At 29.1% G+C, this 20,123-nt stretch overlaps 1 protein-coding gene across 1 annotated transcript in view; it reads right to left on the bottom strand.

The window, feature by feature from the left end:
* kif28 (kinesin family member 28) overlaps window positions 1-19,313 on the bottom strand; it is a 28,919-nt gene extending 9,606 nt beyond the window's left edge. Inside the window, 1 exon segment of the mRNA XM_056374605.1 lies at window positions 19,239-19,313. Coding sequence (XP_056230580.1) covers window positions 19,239-19,313 — 75 coding nt within the window.
* Between the last annotated feature and the right edge of the window lie 810 nt (window positions 19,314-20,123).

The raw sequence follows: 20,123 nt of genomic DNA, 5'->3' as shown, positions 1-20,123 counted from the left end.
GGATAAGCGGTAGAAAATGAATGAATGAATAAATAGAAAAAGTAAGGTAATAATAATATAGTAATATAGTATAATGATAGTAAGGCATATAAACATGATAGTATGGTAAGGCATAAAAACATCATAGTATAATAATTCATAAAAACGTCATAGTATAATAAATAAATAAAAAAAAAGATTATAGATTACTAAAGCATAAATAGAAAAAGCACAGCAAGAAGGTTCCAGGTTCGAGTCCCGGCTCGGCCGTGGGATCTTTCTGTGTGGAGTTTGCATGTTCTCCCCGTGCAAGTGTGGGTTCTCTCCGGGTACTCCGGCTTCCTCCCACAGTCCAAAGACATGCAAAATGGGGACTAGGCTAATTGGATACTCTAAATTGACCATAGGTGTGGCTGTGAGTGTGAATGATTGTCTGTCTCTATGTGTTTGCCCTGCGATGGACTGGCGACCTGTCCAGGGCGTACCCCGCCTCTCGCCCGAAAAGATGCTGGGATAGGCTCCAGCCCCCCCGCGACCCTACTAGAGGATAAGCGGTAGAAAATGAATGAATGAATAAATAGAAAAAGTAAGGTAATAATAATATAGTAATATAGTATAATGATAGTAAGGCATATAAACATGATAGTATGGTAAGGCATAAAAACATCATAGTATAATAATTCATAAAAACGTCATAGTATAATAAATAAATAAAAAAAAAGATTATAGATTACTAAAGCATAAATAGAAAAAGCACAGCAAGAAGGTTCCAGGTTCGAGTCCCGGCTCGGCCGTGGGATCTTTCTGTGTGGAGTTTGCATGTTCTCCCCGTGCAAGTGTGGGTTCTCTCCGGGTACTCCGGCTTCCTCCCACAGTCCAAAGACATGCAAAATGGGGACTAGGCTAATTGGATACTCTAAATTGACCATAGGTGTGGCTGTGAGTGTGAATGATTGTCTGTCTCTATGTGTTTGCCCTGCGATGGACTGGCGACCTGTCCAGGGCGTACCCCGCCTCTCGCCCGAAAAGATGCTGGGATAGGCTCCAGCCCCCCCGCGACCCTACTAGAGGATAAGCGGTAGAAAATGAATGAATGAATAAATAGAAAAAGTAAGGTAATAATAATATAGTAATATAGTATAATGATAGTAAGGCATATAAACATGATAGTATGGTAAGGCATAAAAAGTCATAGCATGCCATAATAATGTGAAAAAAACATCATAGATTCGTAAAGCATAAAAACATCATACTATAGTATGGCATAAAAAAGTCATGGTATAGTAAGGCATAAAAACGTTTAAAAAATGTCATAGTATTGTAAGGCAAAAAAACGTCAAAAAACTTTGAGTATAGTTAGACATAAAATGCAAAAAAACGGGATAGTGTAGTATGGCGAAAAATGTCAAAATACGTAATCGTACAGAAACTCATAAAACGCAAAAAAACGACAGTATAGTATGGCAAAAAACGTCAAAGTACGTAATAGTATAGTAAGTCATAGAAAAGTCATGAAACGTCATAGCATAATAAGGCATAAAAACGTCAAGAAGCGTCATAGTATAGTATGGCAAAAAACTTCAAAAAACGACATAGTATAGTATGGCGAAAAAAGTCAAAATAAGTAATAGTACAGTCAATGTCAGTAAGGGATAAAACATCAAAAAACGTCAAGAAATGTCATATTAAAGTAAGGCATCAAAACGTCATGGTACAATAAGGCATAAAAACGTCCAAAAATGTCATTGTATAGTAAGGCATAAAAGATCATAGTATAGTAAGGTATAAAAAACGTCATCCTTGTAATCGGATGACTTCAGTTCATCAGCAACCAATCAGATCTCGCCTCGATCTCAAACAACCATCATACTTTGAAATGTGTTCTGCTCTCTCCTTCTGTCAGCTGTCATTTCAGTGCAACTGCTGTGAGCCTCCTCCACTCCATCCACCTCCAGTCTTCAAATCCAGTCAGGCCGAGCTCATCATCACTCCTAGTCACATCCACATCTCCAGCTTCTCTTCTTCTATCTCCATGACCATCACCAGTGACTAGACCCCAGGGGGTTTCCTATATTTCGCACAGCTTCACCCCCTTTTTCATATATATGAGGACATCAACATGGGGCTGAAACACCAAAGAATCTCTCACTTCTCCTCTTGATTTGCACATGAAAATAAAAGTTTGTTCATTTACATAAATGGGTCTCTCCTGATTGATTTGTCATTATGCCATGTCAGTATGATAAGCCATAAAAGTGTCAACAACATGTCTTAGTAATGGTATAGTTAGGCATGAAATGCAAAAAAAAGACATAGTATAGTATGGCGTAAAACGTCAAGAAGCGACATAGTATAGTAGGGCATAAAAATGTCATAGTACAGTAAGGCAAAAAATGCCGAAAAAACAACACAGTATAGTATGGCGAAAAAAGTCGAAATACGTAATAGTATAGTAAGGCATAGAAAAAAATGAAAAGTCATATTATATTAAGGCATAAAAACGTCAAGAAGCTTCATAGTATAGTAAGGCAAAAAACGTCATAATATAGTTAGGCATAAAAATGTCATAGTATAGTAAGGAATAAAATGCAAAAAATGACATAGTATAGTATGGCAAAAAATTCAAAATACGTCAAAGTATAGTAAGGCATGAAATGCAAAAAAACGACATAGTATAGTATGGCGAAAAATGTCAAAATAAGTAATAGTACAGTAACTCATAAAATGCAAAAAAACAACATAGTATAGTATGTCAAAAGATTCAAAACACGCAAAAGTACAGTAACTCATAATATGCAAAAAAACGACATAGTATAGTATGCCAAAAAATCAAAATACGTCAAAGTATAGTAAGGCATGAAATGGAAAAAAACGACATAGTATAGTATGGTGAAAAATTTCAAAATGAGTAATAGTATAGTAAGGCATGAAATGCGAAAAAACAACAGTAAAGTATGGAAAAAAATTCAAAATAGGTAATAGTACAGTAACTCATAAAATGCAAAAAAACAACAGTAAAGTATTGAAAAAAATTCAAAATAGGTAATAGTACAGTAACTCACAAAATGCAAAAAAACAACATAGTATAGTATGTCAAAAGATTCAAAATTAGCAATAGTATAGTAAGGCATAAAATGCAAAAAAACAAAATAGTATAGTATGGCAAAAAATTCAAAATACGTCAAAGTATAGTAAGGCATGAAATGCAAAAAAACGAATAGTATAGTATGGCGAAAAATTTCAAAATGAGTAATAGTATAGTAAGGAATAAAATGCAAAAAAAACAACATAGTATAGTATGGCGAAAAAAGTCAAAATACGTCAAAATATATTAAGGCATGAAATGCAAAAAACAACAGTAAAGCATGGAAAAAAATTCAAAATGGGTAATAGTACAGTAACTCATAAAATGCAAAAAAACAACATAGTATAGTATGGCAAAAAATGTAAAAATAAGTAATAGTATAGTAAGGCATAAAATGCAAAAAAAAGACATAGCATAGTATGGCGAAAAATGAAAAAATAAGTAATAGTATAGTAAGACATAAAATGCAAAAAAACAACATCGTATAGTATGGTGAAAAATTCAAAATAGGTAATAGTACAGTAGCTCATAAAATACAAAAGAAGGACATAGTATAGTATGGCGGAAAATGTCAAAATGAGTAATACTATAGTAATGCATAAAATGCAAAAAAACAACATAGTATAGTATGGCAAAAAATGTAAAAATAAGTAATAGTATAGTAAGGCATAAAATGCAAAAAAAAGACATAGCATAGTATGGCGAAAAATGAAAAAATAAGTAATAGTATAGTAAGACATAAAATGCAAAAAAACAACATCGTATAGTATGGTGAAAAATTCAAAATAGGTAATAGTACAGTAGCTCATAAAATACAAAAGAAGGACATAGTATAGTATGGCGGAAAATGTCAAAATGAGTAATACTATAGTAATGCATAAAATGCAAAAAAACAACATAGTATAGTATGGCAAAAAATTCAAAATACGTCAAAGTATAGTAAGGCATGAAATGCAAAAAAACGACATAGTATAGTATGGCGAAAAATTTCAAAATGAGTAATAGTATGGTAAGGCATGAAATGCGAAAAAACAACAGCAAAGTATGGAAAAAAATTCAAAATATGTAATAGTACAGTAACTCATAAAACGCAAAAAAACAACATAGTATAGTATGGCAAAAAATTCAAAATATGTCAAAGTATAGTAAGGCATGAAATGCAAAAAAACGACATAGTATAGTATGGCGAAAAATTTCAAAATGAGTAATAGTATAGTAAGGCATAAAATGCAAATAAACAACATATTATAGTATGGCAAAAAAAAATCAAAATATGTAATAGTACAGGAACTCATAAAATGCAAAAAAACGACATAGTATAGTATGGTGAAAAAAGTCAAAATACGTCAAAATATAGTAAGGCATGAAATGCAAAAAAACGACATAGTATAGTATGGTGAAAAAAAGTAAAAATAAGTAATAGTATAGTAAGGCATGAAATGCAAGAAAACGACATAGTATAAAAATGGCGAAAAATTTCAAAATGAGTAATTGTATAGTAAGGCATAAAATGCAAAAAAACCAACATAGTATAGTATGGCGAAAAAAGTCAAAATACGTCAAAATATATTAAGGCATGAAATGCAAAAAAACAACAGTAAAGCATGGAAAAAAATTCAAAATGGGTAATAGTACAGTTACTCATAAAATGCAAAAAAACAACATAGTATTGTATGGCGAAAAATGTAAAAATAAGTAATAGTATAGTAAGACATAAAATGCAAAAAAACAACATAGTATAGTATGGTGAAAAATTCAAAATAGGTAATAGTACAGTAGTTCATAAAATACAAAAAAAGGACATAGTATAGTATGGCGGAAAATGTCAAAATGAGTAACACTATAGTAATGTCAAAAATGCAAAAAAAAAACAACAGTATAGTATGGCGAAAAATTCAAAATACGCAAAAGTACAGTAACTCATAAAATGCAAAAAAACAACATAGTATAGTATGGCAAAAAATTCGAAATATGTCAAAATATAGTAAGGCATGAAATGCAAAAAAACGACATAGTATAGCATGGCGAAAAATTTCAAAATGAGTAATAGTATAGTAAGGCATAAAATGCAAAAAAAACAACATAGTATAGTATGGCGAAAAATTCAAAATATGTAATAGTACAGTAACTCATAAAATGCAAAAAAACGACATAGTATAGTATGGCGAAAAATTTCAAAATGAGTAATAGTATAGTAAGGCATAAAATGGAAAAAAACAACATAGTATAGTATGGCGAAAAAAGTCGGAATACGACTAAGTATAATAAGGCATGAAATGCAAAAAAACGACATAGTATAGTATGGCAAACAATTTCAAAATACGTAATAGTACAGTAACTCATAAAATGCAAAAAAACGACATAGTATAGTATGGCGAAAATTTTCAAAATGAGTAATAGTATAGTAAGACATAAAATGCAAAAAAACAACATAGTATAGTATGGCAAAAAATTCAAAATGGGTAATGTACAGTAACTCATAAAATGCAAAAAACGACATAGTATAGTATGGCGAAAAATGTCAAAATATGTAATAATATAGTAAGGCATAAAATGCAAAAAAAACAACATAGTATAGTATGGCGAAAAAAGTCAAAATACGTCAAAATATATTAAGGCATGAAATGCAAAAAAACAACATAGTACAGTATGGCGAAAAATTCAAAATACGTAATAGTACAGTAACTCATAAAATGCAAAAAAACGACATAGTATAGTATGGCGAAAAATTTCAAAATGAGTAATAGTATAGTAAGGCATAAAATGGAAAAAAAAAACATAGTATAGTATGGCGAAAAAAGTCAAAATACATCAAAGTATAGTAAGGCATGAAATGCAAAAAAACGACATAGTATAGTATGGTGAAAAAAGTCAAAATATGTCAAAATATAGTAAGGCATCAAATGCAAAAAAACGACATTGTATAGTATGGCGAAAAAAGTCAAAATACGTCAAAGTATAGTAAGGCATAAAATGCAAAAAAACAACATAGTATAGTATGGCGAAAAAAGTCAAAATACGTCTAGGAATAGTAAGGCATGAAATGCAAAAAAAAAACATAGTATAGTATGGCGAAAAAAGTCAAAATACATCAAAGTATAGTAAGGCATAAAATGCAAAAAAACGACATAGTATAGTATGGCGAAAAAAGTCAAAATATGTCAAAATATAGTAAGGCATCAAATGCAAAAAAACGACATAGTATAGTATGGCGTAAAATGTCAAAATAAGTAATACTATAGTAAGGCATAAAATGCAAAAAAACAACATAGTATAGTATGGCAAAAAATTCAAAATATGTAATAGTATAGTAAAGCATGAAATGCAAAAAAACAACATAGTATAGTATGGCGAAAAATTTCAAAATGAGTAATAGAATAGTAAGGCATAAAGTGCAAATAAACAACATATTATAGTATGGCAAAAAAAATTCAAAATATGTAATAGTACAGGAACTCATAAAATGCAAAAAAACAACATAGCATAGTATGGCGAAAAATTGCAAAATACGTAATAGTACAGTAACTCATAAAATGCAAAAAAATAGACATAATATAGTATGGTGAAAAATGTAAAAATAACTAATAGTATAGTAAGACATAAAATGCAAAAAAATAACATAGTATAGTATGGCAAAAAATTCAAAATAGGTATTGTACAGTAACTCATAAAATGCAAAAAACGACATAGTATAGTATGGCGAAAAATTTCAAAATGAGTAATAGTATATTAATGCATAAAATGCAAAAAAAAAACAACATAGTATAGTATGGTGAAAAAAGTCAAAATATGTCAAAGTATAGTAAGGCATGAAATGCAAAAAAAACAACATAGTATAGTATGGCGAAAATAGTCAAAATACTTCTAGGAATAGTAAGGCATGAAATGAAAAAAACGACATAGTATAGTATGGCGAAAAATGTCAAAATACGTAATAGTACAGTAACTCATAAAATGCAAAAAAAAGACATAATATAGTATGGTGAAAAATGTAAAAATAAGTAATTATATAGTAAGACATAAAATGCAAAAAACAACATAGTATAGTATGGCAAAAAAAGTCAAAATAAGCAATAGTATAGTAAGGCATAAAATGCAAAAAAACAACATAGTATAGTATGTCAAAAGATTCAAAACACGCAAAAGTACAGTAACTCATAATATGCAAAAAAACGACATAGTATAGTATGCCAAAAAATCAAAATACGTCAAAGTATAGTAAGGCATGAAATGCAAAAAAACGACATAGTATAGTATGGTGAAAAATTTCAAAATGAGTAATAGTATAGTAAGGCATAAAATGCAAAAAAAACAACATAGTATAGTATGGTGAAAAATTCAAAATATGTAATAGTACAGTAACTCATAAAATGCAAAAAAACGACATAGTATAGTATGGCGAAAAATTTCAAAATGAGTAATAGTATAGTAAGGCATAAAATGGAAAAAAACAACATAGTATAGTATGGCGAAAAAAGTCGGAATACGACTAAGTATAATAAGGCATGAAATGCAAAAAAACGACATAGTATAGTATGGCAAACAATTTCAAAATACGTAATAGTACAGTAACTCATAAAATGCAAAAAAACGACATAGTATAGTATGGCGAAAATTTTCAAAATGAGTAATAGTATAGTAAGACATAAAATGCAAAAAAAAAACATAGTATAGTATGGCAAAAAATTCAAAATGGGTAATGTACAGTAACTCATAAAATGCAAAAAACGACATAGTATAGTATGGCGAAAAATGTCAAAATATGTAATAATATAGTAAGGCATAAAATGCAAAAAAAAACAACATAGTATAGTATGGCGAAAAAAGTCAAAATACGTCAAAATATATTAAGGCATGAAATGCAAAAAAACAACATAGTACAGTATGGCGAAAAATTCAAAATACGTAATAGTACAGTAACTCATAAAATGCAAAAAAACGACATAGTATAGTATGGCGAAAAATTCAAAATGAGTAATAGTATAGTAAGGCATAAAATGGAAAAAAAAAACATAGTATAGTATGGCGAAAAAAGTCAAAATACATCAAAGTATAGTAAGACATGAAATGCAAAAAAACGACATAGTATAGTATGGTGAAAAAAGTCAAAATATGTCAAAATATAGTAAGGCATCAAATGCAAAAAAACGACATAGTATAGTATGGCGAAAAAAGTCAAAATACGTCAAAGTATAGTAGGCATAAAATGCAAAAAAACAACATAGTATAGTATGGTGAAAAAAGTCAAAATACGTCTAGGAATAGTAAGGCATGAAATGCAAAAAAAAAACATAGTATAGTATGGCGAAAAAAGTCAAAATACATCAAAGTATAGTAAGGCATAAAATGCAAAAAAACGACATAGTATAGTATGGCGAAAAAAGTCAAAATATGTCAAAATATAGTAAGGCATCAAATGCAAAAAAACGACATAGTATAGTATGGCGTAAAATGTCAAAATAAGTAATACTATAGTAAGGCATAAAATGCAAAAAAACAACATAGTATAGTATGGCAAAAAATTCAAAATATGTAATAGTATAGTAAAGCATGAAATGCAAAAAAAAAACATAGTATAGTATGGCAAAAAAAAATCAAAATATGTAATAGTACAGGAACTCATAAAATGCAAAAAAACAACATAGCATAGTATGGCGAAAAATGGCAAAATACGTAATAGTACAGTAACTCATAAAATGCAAAAAAATAGACATAATATAGTATGGTGAAAAATGTAAAAATAACTAATAGTATAGTAAGACATAAAATGCAAAAAACAACATAGTATAGTATGGCAAAAAAAGTCAAAATAAGCAATAGTATAGTAAGGCATAAAATGCAAAAAAACAACATAGTATAGTATGTCAAAAGATTCAAAACACGCAAAAGTACAGTAACTCATAATATGCAAAAAAACGACATAGTATAGTATGCCAAAAAATCAAAATACGTCAAAGTATAGTAAGGCATGAAATGCAAAAAAACGACATAGTATAGTATGGCGAAAATTTTCAAAATGAGTAATAGTATAGTAAGACATAAAATGCAAAAAAACAACATAGTATAGTATGGCAAAAAATTCAAAATGGGTAATGTACAGTAACTCATAAAATGCAAAAAACGACATAGTATAGTATGGCGAAAAATGTCAAAATATGTAATAATATAGTAAGGCATAAAATGCAAAAAAAACAACATAGTATAGTATGGCGAAAAAAGTCAAAATACGTCAAAATATATTAAGGCATGAAATGCAAAAAAAACAACATAGTACAGTATGGCGAAAAATTCAAAATACGTAATAGTACAGTAACTCATAAAATGCAAAAAAACGACATAGTATAGTATGGCGAAAAATTCAAAATGAGTAATAGTATAGTAAGGCATAAAATGGAAAAAAAAAACATAGTATAGTATGGCGAAAAAAGTCAAAATACATCAAAGTATAGTAAGACATGAAATGCAAAAAAACGACATAGTATAGTATGGTGAAAAAAGTCAAAATATGTCAAAATATAGTAAGGCATCAAATGCAAAAAAACGACATAGTATAGTATGGCGAAAAAAGTCAAAATACGTCAAAGTATAGTAGGCATAAAATGCAAAAAAACAACATAGTATAGTATGGTGAAAAAAGTCAAAATACGTCTAGGAATAGTAAGGCATGAAATGCAAAAAAAAAACATAGTATAGTATGGCGAAAAAAGTCAAAATACATCAAAGTATAGTAAGGCATAAAATGCAAAAAAACGACATAGTATAGTATGGCGAAAAAAGTCAAAATATGTCAAAATATAGTAAGGCATCAAATGCAAAAAAACGACATAGTATAGTATGGCGTAAAATGTCAAAATAAGTAATACTATAGTAAGGCATAAAATGCAAAAAAAAAACATAGTATAGTATGGCAAAAAATTCAAAATATGTAATAGTATAGTAAAGCATGAAATGCAAAAAAAAAACATAGTATAGTATGGCAAAAAAAAATCAAAATATGTAATAGTACAGGAACTCATAAAATGCAAAAAAACAACATAGCATAGTATGGCGAAAAATGGCAAAATACGTAATAGTACAGTAACTCATAAAATGCAAAAAAATAGACATAATATAGTATGGTGAAAAATGTAAAAATAACTAATAGTATAGTAAGACATAAAATGCAAAAAAATAACATAGTATAGTATGGCAAAAAATTCAAAATAGGTATTGTACAGTAACTCATAAAATGCAAAAAACGACATAGTATAGTATGGCGAAAAATTTCAAAATGAGTAATAGTATATTAATGCATAAAATGCAAAAAAAAACAACATAGTATAGTATGGTGAAAAAAGTCAAAATATGTCAAAGTATAGTAAGGCATGAAATGCAAAAAAACAACATAGTATAGTATGGCGAAAATAGTCAAAATACTTCTAGGAATAGTAAGGCATGAAATGAAAAAAAGGACATAGTATAGTATGGCGAAAAATGTCAAAATACGTAATAGTACAGTAACTCATAAAATGCAAAAAAAAGACATAATATAGTATGGTGAAAAATGTAAAAAATAAGTAATTGTATAGTAAGACATAAAATGCAAAAAACAACATAGTATAGTATGGCAAAAAATTCAAAATAGGTAATGTACAGTAACTCATAAAATGCAAAAAATGACATAGTATAGTATGGCGAATAATTTCAAAATGAGTAATAGTATATTAATGCATAAAATGCAAAAAAAAAACAACATAGTATAGTATGGTGAAAAAAGTCAAAATATGTCAAAGTATAGTAAGGCATGAAATGCAAAAAAACGACATAGTATAGTATGGTGAAAAAAGTCAAAATATGTCAAAATATAGTAAGGCATCAAATGCAAAAAAACGACATAGTATAGTATGGCGAAAAAAGTCAAAATACGTCAAAGTATAGTAGGCATAAAATGCAAAAAAACAACATAGTATAGTATGGTGAAAAAAGTCAAAATACGTCTAGGAATAGTAAGGCATGAAATGCAAAAAAAAAACATAGTATAGTATGGCGAAAAAAGTCAAAATACATCAAAGTATAGTAAGGCATAAAATGCAAAAAAACGACATAGTATAGTATGGCGAAAAAAGTCAAAATATGTCAAAATATAGTAAGGCATGAAATGCAAAAAAAAACATAGTATAGTAAGGCAAAAAATTCAAAATACGTCAAAGTATAGTAAGGCATAAAATGCAAAAAAATAACATAGTATAGTATGGCGTAAAATGTCAAAATAAGTAATAGTATAGTATGGCAAAAAATTCAAAATGTGTAATAGTATAGTAAAGCATGAAATGCAAAAAAAAAACATAGTATAGTATGGCAAAAAAAAATCAAAATATGTAATAGTACAGGAACTCATAAAATGCAAAAAAACAACATAGCATAGTATGGCGAAAAATGGCAAAATACGTAATAGTACAGTAACTCATAAAATGCAAAAAAATAGATATAATATAGTATGGTGAAAAATGTAAAAAATAACTAATAGTATAGTAAGACATAAAATGCAAAAAAATAACATAGTATAGTATGGCAAAAAATTCAAAATAGGTATTGTACAGTAAGGCATGAAATGCAAAAAAACGACATAGTATAGTATGGTGAAAAAAAGTAAAAATAAGTAATAGTATATTAATGCATAAAATGCAAAAAAAAACAACATAGTATAGTATGGTGAAAAAAGTCAAAATATGTCAAAGTATAGTAAGGCATGAAATGCAAAAAAACAACATAGTATAGTATGGCGAAAATAGTCAAAATACTTCTAGGAATAGTAAGGCATGAAATGAAAAAAAGGACATAGTATAGTATGGCGAAAAATGTCAAAATACGTAATAGTACAGTAACTCATAAAATGCAAAAAAAAGACATAATATAGTATGGTGAAAAATGTAAAAAATAAGTAATTGTATAGTAAGACATAAAATGCAAAAAACAACATAGTATAGTATGGCAAAAAATTCAAAATAGGTAATGTACAGTAACTCATAAAATGCAAAAAATGACATAGTATAGTATGGCGAATAATTTCAAAATGAGTAATAGTATATTAATGCATAAAATGCAAAAAAAAAACAACATAGTATAGTATGGTGAAAAAAGTCAAAATATGTCAAAGTATAGTAAGGCATGAAATGCAAAAAAAACAACATAGTATAGTATGGCGAAAATAGTCAAAATACTTCTAGGAATAGTAAGGCATGAAATGCGAAAAAACAACATAGTAAAGTATGGCAAAAAATTCAAAATACGTCAAAGTATAGTAAGGCATGAAATGCAAAAAAACGACATAGTATAGTATGGCGAAAAATGTCAAAATAAGTAATAGTATATTAAGGCATAAAATGCAAAAAAAAGACATAGTATAGAATGGCAAAAAATTCAAAATACGTCAAAGTATAGTAAGGCATGAAATGCAAAAAAACGACACAGTGTAGTATGGCGAAAAATTTCAAAATGAGTAATAGTATAGTAAGGTATGAAATGCGAAAAAACGACATAGTATAGTATGGCAAAAAGTTCAAAATAGGTAATAGTACAGTAACTCATAAAATGCAAAAAAACAACATAGTATAGTATGGCGAAAAATGGCAAAATACGTAATAGTACAGTAACTCATAAAATGCAAAAAAATAGACATAATATAGTATGGTGAAAAATGTAAAAATAACTAATAGTATAGTAAGACATAAAATGCAAAAAAATAACATAGTATAGTATGGCAAAAAATTCAAAATAGGTATTGTACAGTAACTCATAAAATGCAAAAAACGACATAGTATAGTATGGCGAAAAATTCAAAATGAGTAATAGTATATTAATGCATAAAATGCAAAAAAACAACATAGTATAGTATGGTGAAAAAAGTCAAAATATGTCAAAGTATAGTAAGGCATGAAATGCAAAAAAACAACATAGTATAGTATGGCGAAAATAGTCAAAATACTTCTAGGAATAGTAAGGCATGAAATGAAAAAAAGGACATAGTATAGTATGGCGAAAAATGTCAAAATACGTAATAGTACAGTAACTCATAAAATGCAAAAAAAAGACATAATATAGTATGGTGAAAAATGTAAAAAATAAGTAATTGTATAGTAAGACATAAAATGCAAAAAACAACATAGTATAGTATGGCAAAAAATTCAAAATAGGTAATGTACAGTAACTCATAAAATGCAAAAAATGACATAGTATAGTATGGCAAATAATTTCAAAATGAGTAATAGTATATTAATGCATAAAATGCAAAAAAAAACAACATAGTATAGTATGGTGAAAAAAGTCAAAATATGTCAAAGTATAGTAAGGCATGAAATGCAAAAAAAACAACATAGTATAGTATGGCGAAAATAGTCAAAATACTTCTAGGAATAGTAAGGCATGAAATGCGAAAAAACAACATAGTAAAGTATGGCAAAAAATTCAAAATACGTCAAAGTATAGTAAGGCATGAAATGCAAAAAAACGACATAGTATAGTATGGCGAAAAATGTCAAAATAAGTAATAGTATATTAAGGCATAAAATGCAAAAAAAAGACATAGTACAGAATGGCAAAAAATTCAAAATACGTCAAAGTATAGTAAGGCATGAAATGCAAAAAAACGACACAGTGTAGTATGGCGAAAAATTTCAAAATGAGTAATAGTATAGTAAGGTATGAAATGCGAAAAAACGACATAGTATAGTATGGCAAAAAGTTCAAAATAGGTAATAGTACAGTAACTCATAAAATGCAAAAAAACAACATAGTATAGTATGGTGAAAAATGTAAAAATAAGTAATAGTATAGTAAGGCATAAAATGCAAAAACAGACATAGCATAGTATGGCAAAAAATTCAAAATACGTCAAAGTATAGTAAGGCATGACATGCAAAAAAACAACATAGTATAGTATGGCGAAAAATTTCAAAATGAGTAATAGTATAGTAATGCATAAAATGCAAAAAAAACAACATAGTATAGTATGGCGAAAAAAGTCAAAATTCGTCAAAATATAGTAAGGCATGAAATGCAAAAAAACGACATAGTATAGTATGGTGAAAAAAAGTAAAAATAAGTAATAGTATAGTAAGGCATAAAATGCAAAAAAACAACATAGTATAGTATGTCAAAAGATTCAAAATATGCAAAAGTACAGTAACTCATGAAATGCAAAAAAACAACATAGTATAGTATTGCAAAATAATTCGAAATACGTCTACGAATAGTAAGGCATAAAATGCAAAAAAACCATATAGTATAGTATGGCGAAAAAATTCAAACTATGTAATAGTATAGTAAGGCATAAAATGCAAAAAAACAACATAGTATAGTATGGCAAAAAATTAAAAATACGCAAAAGTACAGTAACTCATAAAATGCAAAAAAACGACAAAGTATAGTATGGCGAAAAATATCAAAATAAGCATTAGTATAGTAAGGCATAAAATGCAAAAAAAACAACATAGTATAGTATGGCGAAAAAAGTCAAAATACGTAAAAGTATAGTAAGGCATAAAATGCAAAAAAAACAACATAGTATAGTATGGCGAAAAAAGTCAAAATACGTCCAAGTATAGTAAGGCATGAAATGCAAAAAAACGACATAGTATAGTATGGCGAAAAATGTAAAAATAAGTAATAATATAGTAAGGCATAAAATGCAAAAAAAAAAACGACATAGTATAGTATGGCTAAAAATTTCAAAATATGTAATAGTATAGTAACTGATAAAATGCAAAAAAACGACATAGTATAGTATGGTGAAAAATGTCAAAATAAGTAATAGTATAGTAAGGCATAAAATGCAAAATAACGACATAGTATAGTATGGAGAAAAATTTCAAAATGAGTAATAGTATAGCAAGGCATGAAATGCAAAAAAACAACATAGTAGAGTATGGCGAAAAAAGTCAAAATATGTCAAAGTAAAGTAAGGCATGAAATGCAAAAAAACGACATAGTATAGTATTGCAAAAAAATCTAAATATGTCATAGTACAGTAACTCATAAAATGCAAAAAAAACGACATAGATAGTATGGTGAAAAAATTCGAAATGAGTAATAGTATAGTAAGGCATAAAATGTAAAAAAAAAACGACATAGTATAGTATGGCAAAAAATTTCAAAATGAGTAATAGTATAGTAAGTCATAAAATGCAAAAAAACAACATAGTATAGTATTGCAAAATAATTCGAAATACGTCTACGAATAGTAAGGCACGAAATGCAAAAAAACCATATAGTATAGTATGGCGAAAAAATTCAAACTATGTAATAGTATAGTAAGGCATAAAATGCAAAAAAACAACATAGTATAGTATGGCAAAAAATTAAAAATACGCAAAAGTACAGTAACTCATAAAATGCAAAAAAACGACAAAGTATAGTATGGCGAAAAATATCAAAATAAGCATTAGTATAGTAAGGCATAAAATGCAAAAAAAACAACATAGTATAGTATGGCAAAAAAAGTCAAAATACGTCAAAGTATAGTAAGGCATAAAATGCAAAAAAAACAACATAGTATAGTATGGCGAAAAAAGTCAAAATACGTCCAAGTATAGTAAGGCATAAAATGCAAAAAAAAAAACGACATAGTATAGTATGGCTAAAAATTTCAAAATGAGTAATAGTATAGTAAGGCATAAAATGCAAATAAACAACATAGTATAGTATGGCAAAAAATTCAAAATACGCAAAAGTACAGTAACTCATAAAATGCAAAAAAAACGACATAATATAGTATGGCAAAAAATGTCAGAATAAGTAATGGTATAGTAACGCATAAAATGCAAAAAAACGACATAGTATATTATTGGGAAAAAAGTCAAAATACGTCAAAGTATAGTAAGACATAAAATCCAAAAAAACGACATAGTATAGTATGGCGAAAAAAGTCAAAATACGTCCAAGTATAGTAAGGCATGAAATGCAAAAAAACGACATAGTATAGTATGGCGAAAAATGTAAAAATAAGTAATAGTATAGTAAGGCATAAAATGCAAAAAAAAACGACATAGTATAGTATGGCTAAAAATTTCAAAATGAGTAATAGTATAGTAAGTCATAAAATGCAAATAAACAACATAGTATAGTATGGCAAAAAATTCAAAATACGCAAAAGTTCAGTAACTCATAAAATGCAAAAAAACGACATAATATAGTATGGCAAAAAATGTCAGAATAAGTAATGGTATAGTAACGCATAAAATGCAAAAAAACGACATAGTATATTATTGGGAAAAAAGTCAAAATACATCTAGGAATAGTAAGGCATGAAATGCAAAAACACGACATAGTATAGTATGGTGAAAAAATTCTAAATATGTGATAGTACAGTAACTCATAAAATGCAAAAAAAACGATATAGTATAGTATGGCGAAAAATCTCAAAATAAGCAACAGTATAGTAAGGCATAAAATGCAAAATAACGACATAATATAGTATGGCGAAACATTTCAAAATGAGTAATAGTATAGCAAGGCATGAAATGCAAAAAAACAACATAGTAGAGTATGGCGAAAAAAGTCAAAATAAGTCAAAGTATAGTATGGCATGAAATGCAAAAAAAAAAACATAGTATAGTACGGCAAAAAATTCAAAATACGTAATAGTACAGTAACTCATAAAATGCAAAAGAACGACATAGTATAGTATGGCAAAAAATGTCAAAGTACGTAATAGTATAGTAAGTCATAGAAAAGTCATGAAACGTCATAGTATAATAAGGCATAAAAATGTCAAGAAGCCTCATAGTATAGTATGGCAAAAAACTTCAAAAAACGACATAGTATAGTATGGCGAAAAATGTCAAAATAAGTAATAGTATAGTAAGGCATAAAATGCAAAAAAACAACATAGTATAGAATGGTGAAAAACGTCAAGAAGCGTCATATTAAGGCATTAAAAGTATAGTAAGGCATGAAATGCAAAAAACGACATAGTATAGTACGGCAAAAAATTCAAAATACGTAATAGCACAATAACTCACAAAATGCAAATAAACGACATAGTATAGTATGGCGCAAAACGTCAAGATAAAAAATAGTATAGTAAGGCATCAAAGCGTCATGAAATGTCATAGTATAGAAAGGCATGAAAATAACAAAAAACGACATAATATAGTAAGGCATAAAAACGTCATAGTATAGTAAGGTGAAAAAACATCAAAAATGTCATAGTATAGTAAGGCATAAAAACATCAAAATACGTCATAGTATAGTAAGGCATAAAAATGTCAAAAAACATCAAAGTTGAAAAAAGGCATAAAATGGAAAAAAAAAACATAGTATAGTATGGCGAAAAACGTCAAAAAATATAATAGTATAGTAAGGCATTAAACCGTTGTTGAAACGTCATAGTATAATAAGGCATAAAAACGTTGTAAAAACGTAATGGAATAGTAAGGCATAAAAATGTCAAAATACGTAATAGAATAGTAAGGCTTCAAAAAGTCATGAAACGAGGCATAATAACTTCAAAAAATGTCATCGTATAGCAAGGCATTAAAACGCCAAAAACGTCATTATAGTAAGGCATAAAAATGTCAAAAAACGTGTATTACACATTGTATAGTATGGCGAAAAACGTTAAGAAACATCATCGTAAAGTAAGGCATAAAAAGTCAAGGCATTATAGTTGCTATTCACCATGAATACAATGACTTTTTTATGCCTTACTAACGCATAAAAAAAGTCATATTCATGGTGACATTTTTCGACAGAAATTAAATTCATACTTTCATATATCCACCATGTTATGTTTACTCCTGCTAGCAATCTGACTGCTAGCCCCGCCCTTTTCTTACACCTCACTGAACCAATGTTCCATTCTTCCTGAAAAGAGTTAAAATGAAAAGCTTTTTTCTTATGCATACCTGCATGCCTTTAGTTTGCTATAGAATAAAACAAAGAAGCTGGGAAAAGAGTTGATTTCTTCTTATTCCAGAGTTCCCGAAATGGCCTGGACAAAATTATTGAGTAACCCTTTGAAACGGTTATTAATAAGTGGTGATATTTCAAGCAGACGATTATTTTCAATCATTAAACATCACAGGTGTCTTCAATCTTATAATCAGTGATTCAGCCTGTTTAAATGGAGAAAAGTCCTCAATGCGCTGTTTGGTGTCATGATGTGTGGGTTGTCTGAGGAGCTAAGGAAGAAAATACTCGGCAAGCGTGGTTAAGTTAAAGAAAACGAGATCATCTGACGCAAACCTCCCTAGACGTGGAAGATTGAGCCTAGACTGAACTGAGGGATAGTTGGTGAATAAACTACCAAAAAAGCTGAATATTTTTGTCCATACCATTTTCATGTCAAATATCAAAAGCTACGTGTCTGATTTTTATTAAATATGGAATAGAAAATTGTGAATGCCAATTACTTTTGTCATTTTCAATTTATTTCAGAGTAAATAGTTTTTTCTTGAAAGGTTAAAATATTCCAGGTAACATCAGTCGTTTTAAGTGAGAGTCTGAAAATATAGTATACAGAATAAGTAAGTACTTTAAACTTTTTACTAAATATCTGCTTTTTCACCACTAACTCCTCTTTTCCTTTGGAGATCCTTCAGGCTACACAACATCCTAACAACATACATTAGGTAATACTCCAGGGCTACACAGCATTTATGCTAATATTCAACCAGCTTTTCATGAGTCCCAGGTTGGTTTCATTATATACAGTTTGTATCATATTGCGAATATGCCTGTTCCATCCTCCATATTAGTATCATCATGGGGTACTAGATTCCTTACAACAGCTGCTGAAAGTCTATGTAGTCATTTTATTCTTAAAGAGTTTTGCACCCTATGTTAAACCCTGTATTTTGTTTTGCTGTCTTATTAAAAAAATAAAAATAAATGTGTATAAAGTGAAGTCATCCTGAGTTTGTTTGCTTATACATTTGTCAATAAATTGGTTAAGAACCATGCAGGCCTGCCTTGACTAGAGGCAATATTTGCTCTAGTTTATGTACTATCTACAGTAATACTATATGACAGTATATAGTAATATGTCTGTATGTCACACCAAAAGAGTAAAGCATATTGTAATACATATACGTTATGAAAACAGGCAAATAAATAAGAGAAATTGGAAAAATGAAAAATGGATGACAGGTTTAAAAAGTTAAATTGTACATAATCTACAAAACGACTGCACACTGACCTTGTTGAATGGTCGGACTCTGACGGCCACTTTGACACAGTCCTTGCTGTGCATGTCTGAGGCTTTAGCCCTCATTGTCAGCAGGCAAGTATCAAAACAGGAGACTGAGTGATCGACTCCCTCACAGAGCACAGGAGAGTTGAGTTACATGCTGACACACATTCACACATTCAGGGCAGTGTGACAGGGACGATGGTGAGCACATTGGCCTGTTAAGAAACGTCTCATGGGATTTTATTCTTTACTTTTACTTTACAAAATTGAAAACATTTAGTTTTCTTGCTGAAATGTGGATGTGACTTGAAACACTTTAGTATAAACTAAAACAGACACTAAATGTATACACTGCTTAAGACCAAAATTAAATATTAATTTGTAGAATGACTACTGATTAGTCATTCAAGAAATGCAATGATCATCAGAATTCAATACGGGAAGATATAATGTTTTTATAATGTGTGATTTATTAATGAAGTGGAGCAGTGGAGGTTGGCTGGTTTTACTTTCACCTTGTCTACCACTTTAAATTATTGAGTAGAGACATTGCCCTGGGAAATAGGAGAGTCAAACTTATACAGGATAGGTAGATGTTTACTGCCACATTTATATCAACATTTGAGCGACTTTCTCTGGAATCAAACTTCACTCTACCAGCTACCAGCTTTATGATATGAGCCATAACTTGACCTGACATTTAAAAGGTTCCTTTTCATACTGGAAGCTCATGGAGTTTGATGGATGTCAGATGTCTGAGGCACCAACAGGATGAAGTCTCAGCTATTTGTGAAGGATAATTAGAGGCTTGTGGCTGACAGGCTGCACACCTCAGACAGACCAAACTAACACATGCACTTAAGAAATTAAATTGAGACAATCACCCAACAC

This window comes from Seriola aureovittata, chromosome 1 (assembly GCF_021018895.1).
Source record: "Seriola aureovittata isolate HTS-2021-v1 ecotype China chromosome 1, ASM2101889v1, whole genome shotgun sequence".
Lineage (NCBI taxonomy): Eukaryota > Metazoa > Chordata > Actinopteri > Carangiformes > Carangidae > Seriola > Seriola aureovittata.
Note: the sequence above shows the minus strand (reverse complement) of the source record. Positions and strands in the feature narration are given on the sequence as shown.